This window comes from Ictalurus punctatus, chromosome 17 (assembly GCF_001660625.3).
Source record: "Ictalurus punctatus breed USDA103 chromosome 17, Coco_2.0, whole genome shotgun sequence".
Taxonomy (NCBI): Eukaryota; Metazoa; Chordata; class Actinopteri; order Siluriformes; family Ictaluridae; genus Ictalurus; species Ictalurus punctatus.
In genome coordinates, this window is record NC_030432.2 from 17,553,395 (window position 1) to 17,579,163 (window position 25,769).

General features: G+C 38.3%; 4 protein-coding genes across 11 annotated transcripts in view; 2 read left to right on the forward strand and 2 right to left on the reverse strand.

Moving 5' to 3' along the window:
* The window catches only part of LOC108277669 (chymotrypsin-like protease CTRL-1), a 4,277-nt gene extending 1,731 nt beyond the window's left edge, over nucleotides 1-2,546 (forward strand). The window contains exons 5-7 of the mRNA XM_017490470.2: nucleotides 954-1,128; nucleotides 1,859-1,986; nucleotides 2,240-2,546. Of these exons, the coding sequence (XP_017345959.1) occupies nucleotides 954-1,128; nucleotides 1,859-1,986; nucleotides 2,240-2,401 (465 nt within the window). The 3' untranslated portion in view covers nucleotides 2,402-2,546. The remainder of the gene's footprint in view (nucleotides 1-953; nucleotides 1,129-1,858; nucleotides 1,987-2,239) is intronic.
* Nucleotides 2,547-4,041: 1,495 nt separating this feature from the next.
* lin37 (lin-37 DREAM MuvB core complex component) lies at nucleotides 4,042-10,852 on the reverse strand. 6 transcript variants are annotated; one of them, XM_017490114.2, is made up of 10 exons: nucleotides 10,630-10,852; nucleotides 9,797-9,889; nucleotides 9,589-9,664; nucleotides 8,487-8,537; nucleotides 6,918-6,947; nucleotides 6,455-6,540; nucleotides 5,858-6,015; nucleotides 5,157-5,288; nucleotides 4,581-4,654; nucleotides 4,042-4,464 (listed from the first exon to the last, which is right to left on the reverse strand). In XM_017490114.2, the coding sequence occupies exons 2-10, from the start codon at nucleotides 9,828-9,830 to the stop codon at nucleotides 4,386-4,388; spliced, it is 720 nt and encodes a 239-aa protein (XP_017345603.1). In that variant the 5' UTR covers nucleotides 9,831-9,889; nucleotides 10,630-10,852; the 3' UTR covers nucleotides 4,042-4,385.
* A 54-nt stretch (nucleotides 10,853-10,906) lies between these two features.
* Nucleotides 10,907-20,538, forward strand: proser3 (proline and serine rich 3). Of its 3 annotated transcripts, none has more exons than XM_017490473.3 (14): nucleotides 10,907-10,970; nucleotides 11,371-11,407; nucleotides 11,507-11,615; nucleotides 11,720-11,988; nucleotides 12,305-12,465; nucleotides 12,822-12,931; nucleotides 14,314-14,399; nucleotides 14,981-15,120; nucleotides 15,473-15,657; nucleotides 15,744-16,189; nucleotides 18,195-18,384; nucleotides 18,798-18,972; nucleotides 20,165-20,246; nucleotides 20,370-20,538. In XM_017490473.3, exons 2-14 carry the CDS (start codon nucleotides 11,397-11,399, stop codon nucleotides 20,407-20,409), a joined length of 2,004 nt encoding a protein of 667 aa, XP_017345962.1. In that variant the 5' UTR covers nucleotides 10,907-10,970; nucleotides 11,371-11,396; the 3' UTR covers nucleotides 20,410-20,538. The 3 variants fall into 3 exon arrangements, with proteins under 3 accessions (XP_017345962.1, XP_017345961.1, XP_017345960.1); XM_017490472.3 differs by having other exon boundaries at nucleotides 10,910-10,970; nucleotides 11,353-11,407; XM_017490471.1 differs by having other exon boundaries at nucleotides 10,962-11,407.
* A 76-nt stretch (nucleotides 20,539-20,614) lies between these two features.
* Nucleotides 20,615-24,070, reverse strand: hspb6 (heat shock protein, alpha-crystallin-related, b6). The gene is made up of 4 exons (XM_017490475.2): nucleotides 23,912-24,070; nucleotides 23,463-23,621; nucleotides 21,525-21,647; nucleotides 20,615-21,228 (listed from the first exon to the last, which is right to left on the reverse strand). The coding sequence occupies exons 2-4, from the start codon at nucleotides 23,619-23,621 to the stop codon at nucleotides 21,052-21,054; spliced, it is 459 nt and encodes a 152-aa protein (XP_017345964.1). The 5' UTR covers nucleotides 23,912-24,070; the 3' UTR covers nucleotides 20,615-21,051.
* Nucleotides 24,071-25,769: the final 1,699 nt, after the last annotated feature.

Here is a 25,769-nt window from a genome sequence, read left to right on the forward strand (position 1 = left end):
ATAAGTTTCACACATCAGCAGCTTTAGAAAGAAATGTGGAAATGAGCTAAACAGTGACAGGATCATTGAATCAGTGAGTTGAACTTGAGAATCAAATCGGTTCTATTTGTGAATGAATCATTCAGACAGGTTTTATCAACAGGAATCTCCGATTCACTGAAATGAACCGACTCAAACCAATGATTCACTCTCGAATCAGGCATCATTAGAACACTTCTCTCATAAACTCACTCGGGACAATTAAAGCAGATTTATATGATTACATTACATTTCGATCGATTCCTCACAGAAAGCTGTTGCAAAGCTTTGGAAAGCTTGAATATATACAACACTGGACTAATTTTATTGTCACTTCATGTTTTTCCGTCCTTTTTGAAGCGCAGTGCTCCGTTAGTATTGCTCGATTGTGTGGAAAAACATACATTCTTGGAGATATTGTGTTCCAACTTCCAAGCATAAACATCAGGGGGAGTAACTGATAGAATTAACATAAAATAGAAATTCTATCAGCTTCATACGGGCTAGCTTCAGAATCATAGCACAAAACAGGGAACATAAATCACTTTTTAAAAAACTAACTGGGTGACTAGCTGTCTTCCCTGTCTTGCTCTTTCCTCTTTTGGTATCCTGATGTTGTCTGCACCATCTCTTGCCATCTAACTGATGCTTATAATGACTCACGACTGTGAAGTGCCGCATTTCTGAATAATCCACAACAGTCCTAAGGGGACACACACATGCACTTGGCACAGTCTGAGGGCATTCATTATAGCCTGTTTCTTAATAGATTATTGTGCAAAGAGGCCATTTAAATACCAAAATCATACAGGAAAGTATGGGGTTCTGCTGGGCCCCCTGTCAGACCAGGGGCCCTTGTCCTGATCTTCACCCCCATTACGACGCCCATGGTTGAATATGTCCAAACCTAATTTATGTATTTCAAATTTTCACAGGCCATCACCCACCCTTACTACAACAGTCAGAACTTCAACAATGACTTCACTCTGCTGAAGCTCTCCTCTCCAGCTCAGTTGACCAACCGTGTGTCTCCAGTGTGCTTGGCCTCTTCTAATGTTCCTGTTGGCACACGCTGTGTAACCACCGGCTGGGGCAAAACAGCATTCACATGTGAGTGCAATACCTAGCGTGCAGGCTATAGATATCTGGTGATAACTTCTGGTTATGGCATCTGAGTGTCGGACACATCAGCAGAAAACACCAAATTTTAGGCTGATTTATCCTCTCCAGAGGTTATTGGGCAAACACTGCATACAGTGCCATGTCAACATTGAGGAAACTCTGAAGACATAAGGCACTGCTATCTTCAAATTCACCACTGTGTAGAGTTTCACACCAAAATACTTAACAAAATGAGGTATTACAAAAATTCAACAACTGATCAACAGTTATTTCTGTCAGATTCTAAATGGTTACTTAAACAATAAAACATATGATTTTTCTAGAACTTTACAATTGATTCACAATTCTGCAAATCACCCTTCTAATGTAATGTGTGAGCCGGCATGACTACGAGACTAGAAAAAACTAAATGAGATTTTAATTTTCACTTTATCATACTATTGCTTTCCGAATAGTCTCCCTTTAATCTGGCAATTCGTGCATTACCATTGGTCACCTTCTCAGATTTGCTGACGATTATATTATCTGGTTATAAGCATTATAAGTATAAGCATTATACTATCTGGTTAGTAGACAGTTAAATAAAAGGTGCTGAGACAAGCAGGAGGCAAAGTAGATAGTGAGAAGCTTAATAGAACTTTTAAAAAATAATAATTTCACTCACTTACTGCACATGCTCTGATGATTTCTTATACTCTCTATAACGTGTCTTCTTTAGCAAGTCCCAGTATTCTGCAGCAGACCGTTCTGCCCATACTGAGTTTAGCACAATGCCAGCAGTACTGGGGCAACAGGATCTACGATTCTATGATTTGTGCCGGAGCCTCTGGCGTCTCCTCTTGCCAGGTGAGCTGAACCAGACACCCAGAATAGCTAGAAAACTTACCTCCCTGGAACCACTGTGTTCATGTGACTTGTTTGAGACTTAACATGGGCATCCACAGAAATACTTCTATATGAAAAAGAATGAATTCTGTAAGACAATTCAGTGTTTTTATACTCAGTATAACAACATAGCCTAGTAGTTCATGCACTGTATAATTTGAGCAATGTCATGTTTTCAAACTTCCCATGTGTTTGGTGTGGGTGATATGTGCAGGGTGACTCTGGCGGCCCTCTGGTCTGCGAGAGCAGCGGTGTATGGTATCAGGTCGGAATCGTGTCATGGGGAACAACCAACTGCAACGTGTATGCCCCTGCTGTCTATGCCCGTGTCTCGTACCTGCGTAGCTGGATTGAGCAGACCGTTGCCATGAATTAGACCTCCAGCAACTTCATGGTGACCAGGAGGATCTCCGTACCGTGTGTCCCTGTGTTTGAGCATCCACGGCCTTGTCAACAGCTGAGGTTACTTTCCATCAGATGCTTGTAAACGAATTCCTAATAAAAAAATGTTTAAGAGGCAATCTGTTCAAGACTTTGTCTTGTGTTTTAGGCACCAATAATCATTCTGTATATCAAAAACTGAAGGGAACCATTTTATTGGTTCCAATATATTTAAGCCTACATAAAAACAAGTGTGATGTGAAGGTCACAGCAGTGGGAGAACTTATATACTAGGCACTTCAGACAGTTGTGCTAGTAATGCTAACTTCTGAGATCATCTGAAATCTTGATAAGAGAGAGTACATTTTTGATAAAAGTAGCTTGCAGACATGCTTAGGAATTTTTTGACAGACTAATGTTTTTTTTTTTTTTTTTTTTTTTTGTAAATGCTGTAAAATATAGGACTCCTATGTTAGAAAATACAGACCCAAACAAGCTCAAAGAATATTGCCATAATACGTTTAATTTAGAACAGCAACACCTGTTGGCCAAAACCAGAATTATTTTTATTTTATTTTTTTTAAGACCAAGAGATGGGCATTTGATTTTTTACTTTTCATTTAAGCCATTGTAAGAGTGTAAACAATATATTATAAGTTACAGAATAGTTAAGCAGTCCCTCCAGGATTTTGCAATCACAGAATTTAATGCAAAATTAAGCAAACTTCACAATATTCTGTGGAACTTGCAAGTTTTCAAAATTACAGCAGATTTTCCAGTTTTCTGCCAAGACACGTCATGTGACATCACCACAACACGCCTTCAGTCAAAGCCCTTTTTGATTCACGTGCATCAAAGTTGAGTAAATTCAGCAAGTCGCAAATTTTTTTAAAAAAAGCTGCAGCAAAATCAAGCCTTTTTGGCCACGACAATAGGGAGAGAAGCAGGAAGTTCCTTTTAGTCTAGGCTTAGGTTTAATCTGGGTGAGGGAAATCAGACCCTAGAGGTTAATTCCCAGCAAGCTATCACTGTCAGACCTCTGTGTAAGGCCATTAGCTCCCTCTGCAACAAGGCTGCTGTACGACCCCTAATATCTGATTGCACAGTTTATATGTAAAATGGCATTATAGACCCTCTTTCACGCTATCAAATGATTTAATGTTCACCGATGCATCTAACATCTAGAGCTTTTATTCTAAGAGGTAATGCAACAGATGCCATGGTTGCACCACCTACAAATGATACTATATGTTAGGGTTTAGATCAATTCTCACATTGTGCTTCATTTTGTTACAAAAATTCTGTGTTTATATGAACTAAGAAGAAAGTGAGCAGAACGAAAGCACACGTAGGCAGTTGAGGAGGAACTATAAATATAAATAGATTGGGATACTACAAACATGATGTAGTTAAATGCATTCCAGATCAATCCCACAACTGGTTTGAGTGAATGGATGCATTTAACCACATTCGCACCTGTACTTAATGCTGTCCACTTGTGTTCAGATCAAAAAGAGCCTTCAAATAAGCTCTTGGGACAAAAGTAAGTCTTCAGTGGCTGTAAAATCCATGCACCCTTAAAAACAAACATTTTTTCAACTCTATCTGAGCACAAATGATGTGTTTCAGGAAGGATGAATGGAAAAAGCGAACGTTTATTTTGTTCACAAATTATCTTCTTTTGTCATTACCAAATTGTAGAACAAACATGCATTCATCAGAAATATGTATTCAGTCACTCCACTGACCTGCATCACATAGATAGAAACTGAAAATACATCACACCTGTGCTTTTGCTACTGGAGTGCAGGCCATACTAACATCACTGACTTACCAAATATTTGTTTATTAACAAATAATAAAATAACATGTGCAGGCAACTACACAATTATCAGTCCATTCTTCCATCTGAAACTCGTTTCTATGAAGTTGCATATGGAAGTCCATAACTGTCTCCTGATGCAGGGGATGAGGATGAGCTAGCGCTCGTACATCTCTTTCAGGACCTTAATGCTCTCGCTGTAGCGCAGCTGGTTCTTATTAGAAGCCTCTTTCCATCTAAATGGAAAAACATACATTATACCTTTTATTAAAATCATCTAATATTTCTTGAACTTTGCATGAAAACATTAACTACTTGTTAAGCTACTGTTTTCAACGCTTAAGACTCTTACTTCTGTCTAATTTTCTTCCAGCGTTTCATGTGATTGAACATGAGAGAAGAGGCTCCTGATGCTGTGTCTGTGGACTAAAGAAAGATATTATGTAAGGATCAAAACACAACGGGACATGCTGTTACAGGAGGTGGAAAGAAAAAAAAAAAAAAAGGAAAAAAAAATCAATGACGCGGTGGGCTGCTGTCATCACTAAATGGATTATTTTCCCATTACAGCAACAGTGTTTTATGCAGCTTGTATCGCAGCAATTTGCCAATGATTAAATTTTTTTTATTCAGTCATTCATCACTTTCTATCCAATTACAGTAATGTTTAATGTTGTGGAACATCCACACACAAAAAAGAGCAGCTACAGTTAATGGAATAAAAAAAAACAACTATCATTTCAACTTTGCAACCCACCAGTTTCTTTCCTGCGATGAAAACTTTAGTCAAGTTATAGCTTGACATTATATACATTAAAAACATTAATATATAATTTAAATTAAACAAGGAGCAAGTATGAAATATGGTCTTAAGAATACCAATGGTATACATAGCATTCCTCAGAAGTGATTTGCCTCGCGACCTCACCTGGCTTATAGTGGGTTTCTCTGTGGGTGGAATTCTTAAGTTGACTGGATCACCAGACTCATTAACAGGGCAAGATCCAGGAGGTGGAAGGTGGTATATATTTTGAACTTTTCCGTTCAGCATGTCTGACACCTGAAAGAGATGCCGAAAACAATCAATTTAGCATTGCATTCTCTCTAAAACATGAGCAGACAAACACTCAAAATTGTCCATCATAGCACTTATTTATGGCTGTGTTCACCTTTTCTGTAATTTGGCTCCGGATGCTTAAAATATATATATATATATATATATATATATATATATATATATATATATATATATATATATTTTTTTAAACAGGCACGAGTCATAACTTTCATCTCTACCTTTGAGAAAGTCTAGTTTTGCTTTTTGCTGGTCATTACTGCTCTGTGAGCTTTGCCTTTTATGGAGTTTTGTGGGCGTCACCAAATGCAAATCAGCTGTGCCGTGCACATGTCTGGTCATTGAACAGGTAATTCATATTCATCAACTTATGCACGCTAGTATGAACAAATCCAGCCTTTTCCTGAAACTTTTGTCAATTTGAAAAAAAAATTCTGTTCAGTTTCACTTACAAAAACATTTACAAAACTACTTTACTAAAAGACTGACGAATGAAGCCCATTGTTTGTAGAACTACAATACAGAGGAGATGGAAGCAGCGTGATGGATCTGACCTCCTCCTCTGCCATGGGGTGAGGTGGACTGGACATTGCTCTCTCTCGTACTGTGGGGTTGTTCCTCATCCACGATCTGCAGATGGGGTAGAGTGGAGTGTTGCTACTGAACTGCGCCAAATCCACACTGCGATCAAACAGCTTGATGATGTACGAGTCTGATGAAAACAATCAGACACCCAGGTCAGGATTAAATGCCACAAGTTAAGGTTTAAATTATACAACTATGACATTACAGACTAGTCCAGAATCATTGATAGCCTTCAGGAGATTAAACACAAAATAATAATAATAATAATAATAATAATAATAATAATAAAAATTAATGACATCTGCAATTAGTGATATTCTGAGCTTAAAAATATGGGATGCCGTAATATTATTAAAAAAAATATAGAGGAAATGCTAGAGGAAATTTAAGTAGTTTCCCCAACTGCCTAAATAGAAAAAAAATTATATGCATTAAAAATGAATAATAGTTAGTTTTGTCCACTATCTTGAAAGATTTACTTTAATATATTACATTAATTAAATGTGACAACTTCAAAAACACTTTCAGAAAGGAATAACGGACGCGTTTTAAAATAGGATTCTTACTTTGTTTGTGCTGGTTAGTCTCAGTTAAACCGTCCTCCATCTCTTTGCGCTTCTTTCTTCGGTGTTGTGCAAAGCGTGAAGACGGCCTGTGGCGCAAAAAAAGTTTAAAAGAAAAAAAAGAAATCCAGCCCGAAATATAACATTCATACAATATATTACATTTCTTAACACAAAGTGACTATGGTTTACAGCCTCACAATACGATCTAACATACAGCACACAAGAATCCATGGTTTTTCTAGAATGTTTTTGCTGTGATCTTCATTCATTTTCACTGGAGGTGCATTTCCGCTTTTTCTTACTCTAAAAGTAAATGATGAATGTCAAACTATAAATGCTGAAGATGATGACATTAGTTTAATCTCTAACTAAGAAAATGCCAAGAGGCATATGGTAGCACGGACTGTTTGCAAAAAAAAACAAAAAAAACAACAACAACAAGATACAATGAGGATTTTCTTACCTTTTCCCAAGAGAGGAAGGGGATAAGTCCCTATAAATAAAAAAAAAATCAGAAAGTATTGCAAGAGCTACTGATATACTTTCCTCTTCACAGAAAAAAAAATAAATAAATAAAAAGGCATCAAGACTGAAATGATACAGAAGGTTTAATGTGATTTTTCATCCTTTTCCACCAGGGGGTCCTATTAGCACACAGTAACCCTCACTGCAAGATAGTTGGAAAGTTATTGAATGGCAAAACACTGTACTGAGAACTGCACGGACTAGCTATTAAATATTTGATGATACATATAGAAATGCTTCATCCGTATCACAGAAGCACTTTGAACATGTTTATTTTACATAAAACAGATACTTAAAAGGCATATTGTGTTACAAACTCACAATAATAACATGTGATTGGCTAAGGTGAGGCAATGACATCAGGACATGTATGTTTTTTTGACAGTTTGATATACTGTATGCGCCATGCAGATCTCATTGTAATGTTCACTTACAGTCATGTGAAAAAATAAGTACACCCTACGGAAATTGTTGTCTTTTTTGACATATTTGGACAAGCATATTTGATCATTTTTTTAAACAGTGCCTATTAATGAAGCTGATATACTTAAACAAAACCACAAGGAAAATTAGCTTTTTCAATCATTTATTCAACACAAATATCAATAGATGTGATGTTCTGTGAAAAAAGTAAGTACACCCTTGGCCTCAGGAGCTAGTATTGCCCCCTGACACTGGCAATTTTGACCACTCTTCCATGCAATATTCTTCAAGTTGCAAGATGTTTGAGGGTTTAATGCTCGTTTCAAATCCACAACATTTCAATGAGATTCAAATCCGGGTTTTGACTAGGCCATTCCATAACCCTCAGTTTCTTATTTTTGAGCCATTCCTTGGTGGATTTGCTAGTGTGCTTGGGATCATTATCCTTTTGAAAGGTCCACTTTCGGTTCAACTTCAACTTTCGGACAGATAGCCTCACATTACCTTCAAGCACTCTCTGATATGATGCAGAATTCATAGTTGCATCAATGATTGCAAGCTGTCCAGTCCCTGAGGCAGCAAAGTGACCCAAACCATAACATTTCCACCACCATGCTTCACAGTTAGTATGAGGTGCTTCTCCTGAGAAGTTGTCTTTGGTCTGTGCCAAACATGTCTGCTGTTACTCAGGCCAAACAACTCTATCTTTGATTCGTCTGTCCACATTCATCAACACATTATTCTAAAAGGCCTGGTCAAACCAGAGGACGTTTTAAGAAGTTAGCCCGTTTTCAAAACTTAAATGATAATATCGCACTAATGAAATCATTTCACAATGTTCTATTCGGTTGATGCAGAACACTGAGCTTTCGGTAGATATAGAAGATAGATATGGTTATTTTCAGCGTAGACTCAAGAGACACAACAGCCAGACTGCAAAGTAGAACAACTCACCCTGTGTTCCCCTATCCAAGTCAACATCATGGATGAGGAGTTAAATTTTGCAGTTATGTATTCAGCATGAATAAATGTTTGAATAAAACACTTGATTGTGTTGTGTAAAAGAAGCAGCAGAAGGACGTACTTGCTCATGGAGTCTGCGACCATTTTTCCCGAATCATCCTCATTCTGATCTCTGCACAGGAAGGAAAAGAGAACAAAGATGATTAGAGAGCTGGTACTACAGTCAATTGTAAGAAAAGCCCACTTCCTGCAGTAAAAAATAATTTCATTACTACAAGTAAGATAAGCAAGAGCAACAATTCAGTTCAATTTCATTTTAAATTAAATACATAAAAGCCAGAAATCATCATCATCATCATCATCATCATATACACTGCTATCATTTAATAATGGAGATCATAAGCTTACTACATATTATAAGTATTTTCATATATTTAAAATAAAACCCCAATTCCAAAAAAGTTGGGACACTGTAAAACATAAATAGAAACAGATTGCGATGATTTGCAAATCTCAAACCCATATATTATTCACAATAAAATGTAGAAAACATATCAAATGTTTAAACTGAGGAAATGTACAGTTTTAAGGAAAAAAAATAGGTAATTTTGAATTTGATGGCCACAACATGTCTTGGGACAGGGTCAACTTAAGGCTGGAAAACTAAGTGTTACTAAAAAGATACAGCTGGGAGAACATTTAGCAACTAATTAGGTTAATTGGCAACAGGTCAGTAACATGATTGGGTATAAAAAGAGTATCTTACAGAAGCAGAGTCTCTCAGAAGTAAAGATGGGATGGAATCTGGATGGAAGCAGGTTACTTTAGGTTGCCCTAAAACCTTTCCATACCTACCATCACAGGACACAATCACATATACATTCATACATTTTGGAAATGCCAATCTGCCTTCCATGCATGTCTTTGGACTGGGGGAGGAAACCGGAGTACCCGGAGGAAACCCCGGCAGCCCGGGAGGACATGCAAACTCCACACACAGTTCCACGGTGTGAATCGAGCCCCCAATGCTGGAGGTGTGACGCGAGCGTGCTCACCACTAATCCACCATGCGCCCCCTTCTTAGTTATTATGACAGTTAAAATGTACCTGTTTATAAAATTGTCACAAAGAATGCCCATGCATGCTTGTTTGTTTGTTTGCCCCTCTAACAATAATAAAAAAAAAAACCAACAACAAAGTAAAGCAGTTACTCTCAAACTGACCTCTCACTGTCACTTTTCTCCACCAGACCTTGCAGCACTGCATCCAGACGACTTCGGGCAACAGCACCCTCAGTATCTTCAACAGAAAACCGGACACGGCAGACGTCTTAATGTGTCATTGAGGACACTGAATAAAAATCCAGTACGAGTCTTACACATAACATATTAAACACATGAGAAAGAGATGCTCGGTCTCATTGCTCCTTACCTGGTTTCTCCATCTTAACTTTCATGTGAAGCATTTTGACTGCAGACTTGTCCTCGTTCAGCAAATACTCACCTCCGAGTCCATTAGCTGATCCTGCTAGATACAAACAAACAAACAAACAAATAAAAAATCACAGTGGTTAAGTAGAAGCATGGATTAGCCCAAGTGCACCAAGATGTTAAATACAGAGATCTTTCTAAATCACATTTACAGGATTTAGACGGTATGTTGCGTCTTCAGTTTGGAAGCACAATAGGTTTATAATCACAAACGTCCTGATGAATCATTTGCTTGCTAGGGGTAAAAAAAAAAAATTGCATTATACCTATCTGACAAATGATAAATTACACCAGACACGTGATATAAATGTGTAGAAATATTAGGAAAACGAGAGAATTTTTTAGCACACACTTTTTCTTGATCAACACAGCCGGTCATATAGTTTATATTCCAGACGTTAATAATGCAATTGATGATCATACCAAACATTACACAACATCATAGTCTGTAAAAGAATGAAAGCTTGCTAGTTAAGTCACAGTGTTTAAACTGCTTAATGATTAGTCTTTAACTCACACTATCTAACTGAAGAGAAATACACTTAATTTACTGGCTAAACAATAACTAAGTAACCAACTAAGCTGTTCTGTTTGTGCTATAATGAGCGTAAATGATATAAATACATTTCAAAAGTTTACATAAGCCTATCCGAGTGAATAACAAAACAGCTGACTAGCTTATACACACTGTACATAACCTGCTAGCTAGCAGCTAACCTAACAGCTGATGTTCGCTAACTAGCGAGCTAGCTATATTAAATTATATACTCATACCAACATATTCGCTACATTTCCGTTGAAGGCATCAGTAATGTAAACTTCACAGGATGTATATTATCGAATAATAAATGTTTAAAAAATCACTTACATTATCTAACTAAATAAGAAACAGCCAGAGACTTTAGCACTTAGCTACATCGGCTATAATCTATTTTCAGTTCACTTGACTTTCCTCTTCCGCGCGCAAGTAAATTTCCTTTTCGTCATTGGTCAACGCTGTTGACCGTCCTTTAATTTTATAGGGTGAAATATCTGTCCGTCATCCGCTACAACACCGGATTGGTCGCTAGAGGACCACTTATATGGTGTAAACAGATTTCAACTTACAGCAAAAGGTTAGCAATTTTCTTTTTCTTTTGAATAAGAAGAAGTTTCGTTTTATTTTAACTTTAGTTAAATAAATGTAAAGATAAAGTCTGTATAATCTCTGGTATTTGATAGATACTTATATTTTAACCTATATTTGTGCGTTTTCTCTTCGGTTTTTCCAGCTTGTCGTTGTTGTGCTTAGTAACACACTCGGTGCTTGCATACAGAGCTCAGTGTAATATTAACGTTAGGCAGTGTTTACTTTCAGCTAAAGTGGGCGGTTTGTAATGAGCTGAAGTTCGTGGGCATAGAATTATTACCAATTCGCTATTAACATCCTACTCAATTAAATAATAGTTAACACTAGTAATAGTGATTTATTTCAACTAGCTAACTCTTTAATAATAGATACATTTGCACGTACAGAAGGCCTTAGAAGTTAACCCTGGATCATGAAATCAAGGTGAGATACAAATAAAGCTCTATTTGTTACCTGTGGATTGGGGATAAATGTCAAGACGTTTTAAAATCTACTGATTAATAACTGTAATTCTTGTTTTAGTGAGGCTGTTTTCACCAAAAAGAATCCCTTTCCTCGTGAACCCCGGCGAGATAAAAGCCATTACAGTCCGTCTAGAGCTAAGAAGATCCCCAAACAGCAGAAAAAGCTGGTGAGAGAACTCGTTTGAGAAAAGAAAGCGAGAAATCGGAAGTGATTTGCAGTCACCAGGGTCAAAATGATGATAATTTGAAGCGTTCTTCATGTTGTGTCCAGGCACTGAGCCCTGTCCGGTTTACACAGTCAGCCAGTCCTCCAGAGTCTCCTCCTCACACTGCTTCTCTTAGCCCAGAGGACCAGCGCTTCCTTGAAGGCTCGCACCATGTCCTTCTCTGTCCTCCTCCATCTGTAACAGGGCAGCAGATCTTCTCTGAATCCTGGCCCTCTACCGATCAGAGTTCTTCTACTTCCAGCACTGATGTTCAACATCCACGTCCACAACACGCACTGACCAGTCGAATGCAGGAGCCTTCAGTGCTGGCAAAGTACGAGATATGATTGAGAACCCTGCATTACAAATATGATTTATGCATTAGTGACAGTTTTTGGGTTTTTTTTTTTTGGGGGGGGGGGGGGGGGGGTCCATCAGGTTCTGTATAGTACTGTTTGTAACTAATATCATTAAGCTGCCTCCTACTGGGGATATTCATTTTGCCTTTTAAAATAACCGTGTATCTTCTATTGATAAACAAACTGTAATGCTCAATAACACTTTTTTTTTAAATAAATAAAAGCTCTTTGAGATGAGTTAAGTGATTTCTGCTTTAGAATATTACTGTTTTGTTTGAAAATCTCTGCTAGGTACATTGAGCGTTTCCGTTATGGAAGGCCACAAAGTCGTGGAGAGAGACAGAAGTTGGCAGTCGATGGAGCAGATGATCAGCCGTTTTGGTGGATGTCCTCAAATCCTTCACAACCATCCAGCTTGACTCCAACTCGGACATCTAAGGAATGCTTTGGAGGTGTGTTACAGTGAAAAGCACTGGTCAGTCCCCAACAACATACAAATGTCATTTCCTTACAATTTTTCAGGGTTTTATTTTTTGGACAGTTTAATCATGCAAACTCGTGAGTTTTTGGCTATAGTGCTCAACTTCTTTTGGGCTCTCTAGTCCACTTATGCAGAATTCTTTTGTCTGTATGTAGAATTTTTTATTTTTTTTTTAAATGTCAAAGGCACCATGATAAAGAAGAATTAAAATCCATCCTGCAAGGATTTCATGTACTCTGAATTAAAATTAAGTATTGATTGAGTGAGCTAAAAACTGTTGGATATGGATCTAAGTTGGTTTGTTGGATTTCTTTACTCTTTTTACAGGATCATTTGAGTGTAGAAATGATGGCACAGGCAGCGTGCAAGACCTGCTCAGACATCAAGCAGACACTTCGCTTTCTCCCACTAGAGGCTTGCTTGACTTGAGTGCGCTTGTAAGATCATTACTGAATCTTTCAAATTATTAATAGTTGTGTAGTAATAAGTGATGGACATTTAAAGTTATTTTGTAGTTGAGTACTTCAATGCAAAGAGTAATTAATTACTAGATATTTAAAATAAACAATGTTTTAAAAGTTTTGTTACAACTCTCTCACATCATATGTACTTCTGTTCATTTAGTAACAGTATAAGTAAGCTTATATACTCTGGTCATAAGCTGTTTGCTTATAAACACAAGCATTTCTGTAGATGACATTTAAATAACAGTACAGTTATCTAAGTTATCTAGTTACTAAAGATTTCAACATTTATGGTGTTGACATGGACTTGACCCATCCACCAGTATATGCTCGAGTAATAATTTCTCTGTCTGCAAGGATTTTCTTGTCAGCAGTGTTGGCACCCCAGTAGCCATGTCTCTGAAGTTAGAGATACTCTTTATATTGTATATTTAAAGGCTTTTTATTCCTCATCTATTGCATATTTTAGATTTTGTATTTGTCTCTTCATTTGATTTGCAGTTGATTTTTTTTTATTTATTTTTTTTAAGTAATATTAAAGGTTTTCAGGCATGTTTGGATGAGACTGGTGGCTAAATGTTGCCTCTTAGTGGTCCTAATCTGAAACACATCTGCCTTACATGTCCTTTGTTTGTAGGACCTAAAACGTTTTGGCACATACTGTGTTTAGAATTCAGCTCTGTGGTTTATCAGTCAAATGCCTTGGCATTAAAGGAAGAAGAGCTTCTCTCCTCGGCTCGCTGCACTCGCACCTCGTGCTGTTGGTGTTCAGTGTCACGGTGTATATTTATGAATTCTTCGTAGACAGCACCGAGTGCAACCAGTTATGCAATTTAGGATTGCTCCTCTACCACATTTGTGTTGTTTTGTTTGAGAAAGTGAAGCACTAACGTTAACCCTAGCGTTTGGGAATTTTAAAACATTCTTTTTGGAAGTCAAAATGCATACAGAATAATCTGGTCTTGGAACAGTCTCACAAAGGGATATTGTTTTTATATGAAATGCCTCTCTCTCTCTCTCTCTCTCTCTCTCTCTCTCTCTCTCTCTCTCTATATATATATATATATATATATATATATATATATATATATATATATATATATATATATATATATATATATTTAATGTCGCATTGATCTAAGTTTTAGCACTGCAGAAGACTTTGTGAAGTTTCTATTCCAGTCGGCTGTTCCTCAGCAGCAAACAGTCTGATACCTTTTTCAGGCAAAGTCCAGCTAAGCATACAGGCTCAAGACTTGAAATAAATCACCTGCATGGCAGTACTGAGAAAAATACGTGCTCGTTAAAAGCTTCTAGCAAATATAAACTCGAATGTTGTGCTTGCTGTGTTCCAGGCCTTATCTGATTCCTCACACTGTGAGCAAGGAGAGCCAGAAATCCTTCAGCTTCAGGAGAGAGCCAGAAAACTTCTGCAGAGGAGGTACCAAACAATACCCTGAGATTTTTTTTATTTACTTACGCAACCCGAGCTTCCAGCATACAAAGCTGTGTGTTCGGAGTTTGCATGTTCGTGCTTCGGGGGTTTCCTCTGGGTACTCCAGTTTCCTCCCCCAGCCCAAGGCATGCGTTGTAGGTTGACTGGCGTTTCCAATTTGTCCGTAGTATGTGAACGTGTGTTATTGTGTCCTGCGATGGGTTTGCACCCTGTCCAAGGTGTTCTCTGCTTTGTACCTTGAGTTCCCTTGGATAGGCTCCAGGCTCCCCATGACTCTGTAGGATAAGAGGTACAGAACATAGATGGATGGAATAATATTAAGGCCAATGTTTAATGTTTGAGAGATATCTGACTGACAGAACTGAAAGCATTGTTTCCATCACAGTAGCCTGCATGTATGAAATACCATGATCCTGGTTATTTACAAGCATAAGATGATGTGTGTGTTTGTGTGGTGTGTTTTGTTTGGGGTTTTTTTCCTTTCTTTCTTCCTTTCTTTCTTTCTTTCTTTCTTTCTTTCTTTCTTTCTTTCTTTCTTTCTTTCTTTCTTTTCCCTCTCCTCTCAGTGAGCACTCACTGTGCAGTGGCTCCAGCGGCGTTCCCATCAGTTCTGAAGGCCTGGGCTGCTCTGACTTCTCCTCTCCGGTTAGTGTTGATGAGCCGATCCGAAAGCCCATAGTTCCCAGCTTGATAGATACAGCCAAATGTAAGTACATATAGTACTACATAGCAACACTTATTTTTCACACAATCTTTATTCAAAGTGTTCACTGTGTGGTTTTTCATTTTCTTACTTAATAATAGCTGCCTTGTATAAATTAATGCTTATTTAAGAATTGCACAAACTATGGAGATGATTTTGTGCCAGGCTTGTAAATATAAATAATAAATGAATCATTTTGGATGAATTAAAATCCCACAGAAAATGAGTTGTATGTAGATTTTCTGATGTACTGAATTTTTAAAATGATCTAATTTTACATATTTATTTATAATATCCATTAAAGTGGATTTTTATCTAAGCTCGGCTCACTGTATTCATTCTGTCCTTCCACTAGTGATAACACCCAAATCCTTACTTCCTGCTGCCACTGCAAGGTTGGGGTCACAACCTCGGACTGAGGATGACATCTTGTTTCAGTGGCGCTTGAGGAGAAAGATGGAACAAGCCAGACAATGGAGTCACACCTCCTACCATAGTTCAGCTCTTCATCAGCCCTTACTGAGCAGGCTGGCATTGCAAGTAAATAAACAAATTCAAATTCAGTTATGATATTATAATTGCTCTGTCATTGCTACAATCGCTTTTTTTTCCCCTCAAAAACATAGCCTGGACTCCCTTTTACATCCGCACCCATGGAGGCGACTGGCAGCGTAAGCACTCCTACCTCCTGTCCGGTCCCTGAACCAGTGCCGTCCTCAGCCATCCAAGTCCACCCTGCATCCAGCATAAACACCAAGGTTGAGTCCATCACTCAGAGCCACTTGGTTTCAGTTCCTCCGTGTGACAGAGAGAAGGGCCCTAAGCAGCCTCAGACAGCCCATTCCTTCCCTCAGCCCTGTCTCAGAGGACAGATCTGCTCTTCAGAGAGCTCACAGGAACTGTGCAGTAAGCAGCAGTATTCCTCTTCTCCATCCCCATCTCCACAACCTGCTGAGAGTTCAGAGACAGATGGCTGCCAGGGACGAGGGGGCATGCAGACCAACAGTAGAGTGGAGGGGGAACGGGGCAAGAAAAATTCAGTGCCATTTACCCGAAAGAAGAAATCAGACAGGTTTGTTTGTTTGTTTGTTTGTTTTTGTGTTTCTTTTTTTAAGGTTTTATTTTGCGGAGAAAAAAATTGAGATCATATCACAGTATTTGAAGATACTTCTATTGTACACAATATATGCCACGATGTATACGTATGCTTACAAACTGCCAGCAAAATCCCTAATTTCTCCAAAATGGAGAAATTAGGGATATCATTACCCATGATGATGATCATTACCAATTTTCAATACCCATGATATCTGGAATACTATTTTCTTATTGCATACAGACATTGTGCGTTTAAGCCAATGAGGTGGTTTATTTTAGCAATAAAAAAAAACCAAACAGTTGAATTTCTGTCCATATTTGGATTTTCTATGGGCTTGGGTATTAAATGGTTACTTTTTTGTATTGTTCTCGATATTTAAAAAAAATAATTCTTGAAATATGAACTTGTAATGCTGTGCATAAGAGGAATAAAAACACTTTGGTGTGTGCTGTTACTGGATAATAATCAACTTCAGGGTGGTAACTGTAACACCACTTCACACCAGCCCATCGTTGATTAGTTTTCTGTAACAGCACACCCCAAGTGTTTTATTTCCATACTTTTTATACTTCTATAAAGTCAACGATGAAACAAAAATTGGTTGAGGGTTCTTGTGCCTTTGACTTTTAAGGGTTTAGGCAGATTTGACTTTCATGAGCAACAGCTGTCTTGAATATAAATCAGAAACGAGAGGGAAACTTACATTCTTTTAGAAGATTTACACTCCTAGGACTTGCACAGAAGTGTATGTGAAATACAGTATAGTGCAAAAGGCACATGCAAAGAAATGTGTCTTTTGCAAATGTGCCTTTTGCACAAAAATATTAGAATAAAGAATTTATAATACAGAAATGTCGACCTTCTGAAAAATATGTTAATTTATGCACTCAGTACTTGGTCTGGGCTCCTTTTGTACGAATTACTGCATCAATGCGGTGTGGCATGGAGGAAATCAGCCTGTGGCACTGCTGAGGTGTTCTGTAAGCCCAGGTTGCTTTGATGGCGGCCTTCAGCTCGTCTGTATTGTTGGGTCTGGTGTCTCAGATTCAGATCAGGTGAGTTGGCTGGCCAATCACCAGCAGATGACATGGCACCCCAAATCATCACTGACTGTGGAAACTTCACGCTGGACTTCAAGCAGCTTGGATTCTGTTCCTCTCCACTCTTCCTCCAGACTCTGGGACCTTGATTTCCAAATGAAATGCAAAATTTACTTTCATCTTCCCCATGATTGTGGTTGTGTACTGAACCAGACTGAGAGATTAAAGGCTCAGGAAACATTTGCAGGTGTTTTGAGTTAATTATCTGATTAGAGCTCTTCTCAGGTCGAAATTTCTGTATTATAAATTCTTTATTCTAATATTTTGAGATACTGGATTTTTGATTTCCATGAGCTGTAAGCCGTAATCAAGATTAAAACAAAAAAAGGCTTGAAATATGTCACTTTTTATATGTAATGACTCTAGAATATATGAAATCATTTAATTCACTTTTTGAATTAAATTACAAAAAAACAGAACTTTTCCATGATATTCAAATTTTTTAGCTGCACCTGTAGTAGGAAGTGAGCTGTAAGTTTTATTGAGATGTTGCAGAACCAGACACGGTTCTTCTGGAGACTTTGACTGTCACACTTGTTTCTTATTTTTGTAGCAATATCCAGAAGCCTTCATTGTGGTTTTTTTGCCTGAAAAGTGTCTCTTATATAATATGCTGCTTTCTTTTCTGACATACAAACATTTTTCTGTAACATTTAATTTTGTTAGAAAACTAATGTTTGGGATAATGTAGAAGTCATAAAATAAAAAATCTAAAACTAAATAGGCTGCCTAAACTTTTGCACAGTACTGTATGAAAAAAGGCTTTTCTGCTAGTCTCAGTGTACAGAATAATGAATATGTAGGCTGCATGCAGCATGTGCTTTCTATCAGTTCTGGTTGTATTGTACAGACTGATGTGGAGAGGTTTGTTTTTGCAGGTATGTGAGGGATGGAGATGTGGTTGAGAGAAATCGGCACATTGTCAAGGCCAGAGACGCTCACGCTAGGGGTCAACAAAAGGTTCGCTCTGAAAACAAAGAGAACGCAGGACACAGAAAGAGTCAGAGATCAACGCAAGGCGTTCGTCCACGAGATTCACCCTCACCGATACACAACACTCTCGGCCAGGTCAGTGTGTCCTCTTCATCATCACAAATGGATCTTTTTATATTTTTACAGACCATTATGTATCCAAATAATTCTACTCCTAGGAATTGAAAAATTCTAGACTTTTTGAGCAAGTCCCGTGTAAGCTTTTGTTTTCCTGGGTTTTTTTTTTCTTTGTTTTTGTTTTTTTCTTCTATGAAGCAGGACTTCTGGGACACACTACATGTGGTACCAGCAATGACAACGTACAACAGAATACAGCTTTGCAATATTGAGTTTCCATTTTGATGTGTTTTGAAAACACAGAGAAGTTGATGAGAAGTTTGTTAAAATGTTTTTTACATTAGTATATTATCCTTGACTTTCTCTGTAATTTCTCATTTGTCAGGTTTTTTTTTTAAATTGTCCGTGTATATCTCACATTGCCCTACAAGGTTGTTTCCGAGGTGTTGTTTCTCGGTGCTGATTCACCAGTCCAACCTAGCACCCCACGCTCCTCCACCTCTCCCATATACACCCCTCCAGCCCATCCTCATTCCCCTGCACCGCCCCCTCAACGCTCATCCCAACCAAGTGAGGTCATAGGTCAGCTGATGCAGGAGGCACAAGGTGAGAAAGTTACGATTATGAACCCTCAGCTCCTTTTGGTTTCGTGACGTGTGTGTGTGTGTGTGTGTGTGTGTGTGTGTGTAAGGTCAACAGTGAGCACAGTTTAACAGTTTTAGCCTCCACCTGTTACAGCGGACAGCACCATTCTTTAAATAACAGTTTTGCAATGCAGGCACCTTAAGCTGTTTTTGTATTGCTGTAGTAGGCACGCAAATACTCTAGTACAATAACACAATTTATAGATTATAGTACGACATAAATGGCTCCATTAGGAAAAAAAAAATATTACAACATATAAACAAACTTACTCATAATAAACACAACGTCAAGTCAAAAAAATAACAAAAGGAAATAAAACACACAAAATAAGATCGTTAAAGGCAAAAGGCTCAATAATGTAGGTAGAAATCGTTAAGGAAGATTGAAAGTAAGCTGTCGTTCATTTATTCATCTTCAGTGGGCTTTATTCTGGATCTGGAGCCTATCCTGGGAACACTGGGTGTGAATACACTGCATCAGGCACACACTCATACACTCTACGGTGCACTTTAGTGTTGTTGGTCCACCTACTGGCATGTTTTTGGGAGGTGGGAGGAAATAAGAGACTCTGAAGGAAACCCACACAAACACAGGGGCAACATGGGGAAACTCCAAGCCAGACAGTAACCTGAGCTCAGGATAGAACTCAGGACTCTGAAGCTGTTCCTATTGTTTAAGTTGTTTTAAATTATAAATGTGCTGCGGGGGTTTCCTCCGGGTACTCCGGTTTCCTCGCCCAGTCCAAAGACACGCATGGTAGGCTGATTGGCATGTCCAAAGTGTCCGTAGTGTGTTTGTGTGTATGTGATTGTGCCCTGCGATGGATTGGCGCCCCGTCCAGGGTGTACCCAGCCTTGTTCCCCATGCTCCCTGGGGTAGGCTCCAGGTATCACACCTATGGGGTTATCAAGGGTTAACTTTATTTGATTTTCATATGTCTCTTCAGGATCTCTTCAGGTAAATAAATACATGGGTTTTGGGTTGTTGTTTTTTTAAATAAAATGTATAAACTTTTATACATGCATAAACTGTTTCTCAAATAATGTCTCGCTATAATACAGGTAATATGAACGCAACCTCCATTTTAGATTAGAAGTTACTACATGCACAACAACTTTTTATTTGTTATCCCAAATTTTGTGTCCTAATACAGACTCGGATGGGCTGGAATTTGAAGACGATCCCTTACTCTTAGTTCTCAGGCAGCAGAGAAAGTGGGTGAAAGAGCAGCTCTGGTGAGAAAATATATTTTATATATTATTTGGTAATGAATACATCTATAAACATTGTTCTAGATGTAGGTCTCTATACCATCTAAAATGTAGTTATATGTAAATTTGTTTGGGTTTTTTTCCCAGTGAGGTTGACATGATGCTGGAAAAATTCCATGAAGACTGATCTACTGTGACCAAGATCAGTGCACTTAAGCACACAATCATGTTTATTATTGCAAATCAATACACTGTGTATTTATTTTGTGTCTGCAAATGGATATGAATGTGTTTACACTGTAAATAAACCATTTTGGAAAAAAATATTTATTTGAAGACTTTATGATAATGCAGCAGTTAAATTAGTGCATAGAATATCATAACTCGTATCATATAGTTAACACTTACAAAACAAACATTTATTAAGGAATATGTACAGTCATGAGCTCAACAGTAATGATTTGGTTACTTATGAGACTGATAAAGTTCATCAATATCTGATATGTGCAACTGTTATCAAACAATGTTTAGAACATGCTGGAAAATTTGAGATGGATTCTGAATTTGGATCCGGTGTCTCAGTGTGCCTGGAAGCCTATTAAAATGCTGAACAAAAAGGATTAATGATATGTCGTTTGGCTTGGTATCAAGTATGTTTGGAATTGGCCTTTGGAAGTAGTACCAGCTAGCTTTCATGCAAGAGGATGGTTGGTCTGTTTCTCCTGATGCTCATCCTTTTGAGACTGATAGAAATGCATCTTGGGACAGAATTACATAAATATTAGAAGGTCCATCTTCTTGTCTCCCTGTCAACATCCGTGGAGGGTCTTTACACTTCTGGTGGTTCCGAGTGTGTAGGCGATTTGGCATTTTCAACCTTCAGCAAAGGGGCAGAAATAACAAGCGTTCCCTCTGGTGACACCGCACACTCCAGTTTCATGGCGTCCACTTCGTTTGGGATTCGGTACCTTCGGTTAAACTGCCGGGTCACTAATCCAGATCCGTCCTGCAGCCGAGACAATTTACACCACATGTTTAACAAAGGTAAGGATTAGCTTTCAAAGACATGCGTAGTTAAATGTACAGTAACTGTAAACAAGAAGAAGCAGCCTTTATTCGTCACGTGTACATTACAGCAGAGTGAAATTCTTTTCTTCGCATATCCCAGCTTGTTAGGAAGTTGGGGTCAGAGTGTAGGGTCAGCCATGATACAGCACCCCTGGAGCAGAGAGGGTTAAGGGCCTTGCTCAAGGGCCCAACAGTGGATAACTAAGTCATCCGGTTGTGAGGGTTAGAACTGACCTTTCTCTGTTCGTGTTTTCCCTCGACCACAACATAGTTGCCTGTGACTTTGACCATCAGCTCCTCAGGACTGAAGTGTTTCACATCAAGTTGCACAGTAAATCCATTCTGGTCACAAACAACCTGCATATAAAGATGTGATGAACTTTCTGGGCTGTATCAATATAATGTGCATCGTCATATGATGAACTGTTGCTTTAATTGCTTGAATGTTTGGGAGGTGCTTGGGACAGACCCTCTGGAATACTTATACAATGGAAACCATGGATACAGTTAATAAAGTTCCTGAGTAAGACTACACAAACACAGGTTTTTCTAACGTTACCCATGACATTGTAGTTTTTGCTCTGGAAATATTTTAGACTTGTTTAAGGCTTGATCATGTCAGATGTCCCAAACACTCAAAAAGAGGTGATGGTTAATGGTTCTAGCTTTCTAAAGGGGTTTTACTTGGAAACTTACATCAGACAGATAAAACCAAAAATGATTTAGGGTGCCAGGTTTAACCTTGTTTTCTACAAGAGTACAGCAAAATAGTAGCTTACATCACTAAATGTTACCATGCATCATATACTAACATTAATATCATACACTGTGAGAAAATCTAGTACTAAATTGTACCATTCTTGGGATGGTACTCTCAATGGTACACCTTTTGTAATGTTAGTATCCTTCACATGATTTAGATAAAAATGGACCGTAATTAGGTTTTTAGAGTAAAGCTTTTAAAGGCACACTATATAATGCAGCTTTCTAGGTAAAAATGGTACAGTAGGTGTAACTTAGAGAAACAAGGAAAGGTACAATTTAGTACCCTTTTTTCCCTTAGTATGGAGTTGTAGACATTCTGTTTGCAGTAGAAAAAAGGTTCTTCATGGTTTCCTTGACTTAGTGGTTATTCTAAAAAGGTTTAACATATAAAGTAAAAGGGAAACATGCAACATGTAAGTGTTCTCCAGAGGGACAAAGTGTCTTTTTTTTTTCCCCTGACAGTATACAAAGTGAAGAAACCAGGCTGGCTATAGGCAGCATTCAGTAATCACTACAGTGCTGACCTGCCAGTAACAAGCAATATTCCACTAAATTCTTTTGTTTTTGTGGGGTTTTTTTCACACAAATAATTGTATTCCTGGTTCCTGCACTAGGTACTTGCTTTTTATTACTACTATTATGAATAATAATAATAAATAATGATATTTATTCCCTGCTGAAAAAAACCCCAATAGAAACCCCTCATAGAATTTGTAATGGTTATAATGGGAACTGTATTGGTTTTAATGGAAACTGTAATGGTCCCTGTGGATCTCTACAGGTAATTTGTTACCTTCTATTGGTGGCATGTTATATCTAGTGGATACCATTAAGGACCAATAATGATAATGGTTTTAATGGTTAGCTGGTGGTTTGTAATGATATTTTGTAGTGGAAACCATTTTCTCTCACGGTTTCTAATGTGGTTTTTTTTTCAGCAGGGTTACTATTGATTAAATATATTATTTATTACTTTTGTGATATATATATATATATATATATATATATATATATATATATATATATATATATATATATATATATATATATATCATTGCTATTATTTCTTATATACCACAAGTATTCCACTCCTTTGAATGCACCCTGAACTGCATGCAGTTGCTATTTCTACCTCCACTGTAATGTAAATTACATCTGAGCCTACCATTCCTGATTATGGTGTCATATTTGTACAGTTAGGTGCAAACGTGTATATTAGGATGGTGAGTGTGTTGTGCTGTCAGAGATGTGTGTGTTGTGTAAGTATCGTGTTGTTACCAAACACCAAGAAAAAAAATCCTAATACTAGTACATGTACATGGCGGGGGAAATGATTCTGAAAGGTTTTCCCACATGTCCATGTTCAGACTGCATTCTGAGCGAGTGGAAGTGAGCAGTTTCACCCACCTGTGCGGCTCCTGTGTGCTCTTTAACCGGGACCAGCAGCTCGGCTGGGGTCCAGGGGTAAGATCCGAAAGTCCCCCCGGAGCGAGGCAGCAGAGGCGGCAGAACTCTCTCCCAGGGGATCCCGCTCACAGGTATGGTGGGAGGCAGGTCGAAATCCATCTTCAGCAGTAAAGAAATGAAATAATGAATGTTTGGGGTGGGGGGAATGCTGGTTCTACACAGAGCTGGTGAATGAAAACGCACTGGTTATGGTGCGCAGTAAAAATGAGTGCCCTCCTGATTTAAATAGCTCTCCACCCCTCAGCCCCTTCACAGACTGCATGTGTCTTCCGGAAACAGATTACATTTCTTTATTATTTATTTCTTTATTTCTTTATTTAGCATGGATCTACGTCTGACAGATTCATATGTCTTTTCCATTCAAAAAAATCAGGCATGTTTGAACTTACCTCTGAAATATGACTTGTCTTCTGTGATATTATTATTATTATTACTACTAATAATAGTAATAATAATGATCTGGATACTGGAAAGACAGGGATTACTCCTCTCTCTTCTCCACTCTGCAACTCTCCCACATGGAGCTTTTACACCCCTTTATGTAGCCTGTGATGTGTCCGGATTATGTAAGCAGATTGATTTGGTAACAGGTTTATTATGATGTTCATTGGCGTTATTTTGGATATTAAGCATCCCTAGGAATTTTAAAGGTTATATATATATATATATATATATATATATATATATATATATATATATATATATATTTTTTTTTTTTTTTGAAGGATACACGCCGTGTGTATTTAGCTCTATGTTAAACTTAAAGCTAGAAAGAAATGAAGGAAATGTGATTAGGTCAATGTCAAATGGATCTTTTAGTTTAATCCTCGAGAATGTGTTTATGACTTTGATTCATATGTAGATCTATAAGATAAACTAATAATCCAACAGAAGATACACTATATGCCCAAGAGTTTATGGACAGATGACCCTCACATTCTCCAGACTTTTGCCACACAGTTGGAAGCACACTATTGTATACAGCTTTGCTGTAGGTGGATTAATTGTTAGCATGTTTGCCTCACACCTCCAGGGACGGGGGTTCGATTGTGGCCCTGTGTGTGCGGAGTTTGAATGTTCTCCCCGTGCTGCTGGGTTTTCCTCCGGGTACTCCAGTTTCCTCCCCCAGTCCAAAGACATGCATGGTAGGCTGATTGACATGTCCAAAGTGTCCGTAGTGTATGAATGGGTGTGTGAATGTGTATGTGATTGTGCCCTGCTCCTTGGGATAGGATCCAGGTTTCCCAGCGACCCTGTAGAAAATGGATGGATGAAACCAAGATACCCAAACCTGCTCCAGCATGACAATGCCCCTGTGCTTGAGTGTCCTGCGCAGAGCCCAACCCCACTGAACACCATTGGGATGAACTGGAACACTGACCGCACCGGGGGGGGGGGGGGGGGGGGGTATGGGTGTCTCCTCAACCACCACTAGTGTGTAGCATCCACCTAGATGATGCAACGGCAGCCATAGTGCGCAGAACTCCCACCACACACCAGCTAATTATTAAGTACACCTGAAAGAAACACAACAAAACACCTATAGCCTTTACGCAAGTAAATTATATTACAACATATGCTAAAGGATTTTATTCCTCTTGTACCACATCAGTTTGCAACAATAACAATATTTAATTTATTAAAGATTGTTTTATAACATCATTTAATAACCCAATAAGATACCTATGGCCATATCACTGGAAACAGAACATCACTGATATTATACTATTATAATATTACATGATATTATTTGGGTGGTGGACAATAGCATCAGACAGGCTAATGTCAGTAACATATACATACAAAGTGGACATAGGTACAGTAGATGCACCCAGCGAAATGGCCAACTGACAGCCATCAGAAGTTACTACCTTCTTGATGGGCCTGTTTTTGGCTATTATACCAAAAGGCATCAGTTAATATGTATAGAGCATCGATCTAGTGCAGTGAGTTTGACATTGAATGTCTAAAGAGTTTGCCATTATGGATCGTGCTGTCTATTATCCTGACCGTAATCCTACACGAAAGGAAACGTGATCCTGGGAGAACACCAGGTTCGGATAATAAAAGTTATGGACTTTTCAGGAGGAATTATTTTGGCTTAGAGTTGATTGCACATCTGTGGAGAGTGACAACAGGCCACTTTCCCACTCTGGACTATAAATAAGTTAAAAGCGTTGGTAACAGCTCGGTGTGACTGTTCCACAAGTACATAACCTCCAACACGGACAAACACGTGCCCAGAAA

Excerpts from the sequence above, each read along its gene's own strand:
- lin37 (XM_017490114.2), bottom strand. The coding sequence starts at position 9,830 with ATGCTTCACATGAAAGTTAAGATGGAGAAACCAG. Across the intron at positions 6,541-6,917 it reads CCTTCCTCTCTTGGGAAAAG|GCCGTCTTCACGCTTTGCAC; the intron begins GTAAGAAAATCC and ends TTTGCGCCACAG. Across the intron at positions 5,289-5,857 it reads ACCCCATGGCAGAGGAGGAG|GTGTCAGACATGCTGAACGG; the intron begins GTCAGATCCATC and ends CATCTCTTTCAG.
- proser3 (XM_017490473.3), top strand. Across the intron at positions 12,466-12,821 it reads ATCTAAGGAATGCTTTGGAG|GATCATTTGAGTGTAGAAAT; the intron begins GTGTGTTACAGT and ends CTCTTTTTACAG. Across the intron at positions 20,247-20,369 it reads TGGGTGAAAGAGCAGCTCTG|TGAGGTTGACATGATGCTGG; the intron begins GTGAGAAAATAT and ends TTTTTTTCCCAG.
- hspb6 (XM_017490475.2), bottom strand. The coding sequence starts at position 23,621 with ATGGATTTCGACCTGCCTCCCACCATACCTGTGAGCGGGATCCCCTGG. Across the intron at positions 21,648-23,462 it reads AGCACACAGGAGCCGCACAG|GTTGTTTGTGACCAGAATGG; the intron begins GTGGGTGAAACT and ends CTTTATATGCAG. Across the intron at positions 21,229-21,524 it reads GAAAACACGAACAGAGAAAG|GACGGATCTGGATTAGTGAC; the intron begins GTCAGTTCTAAC and ends TCTCGGCTGCAG.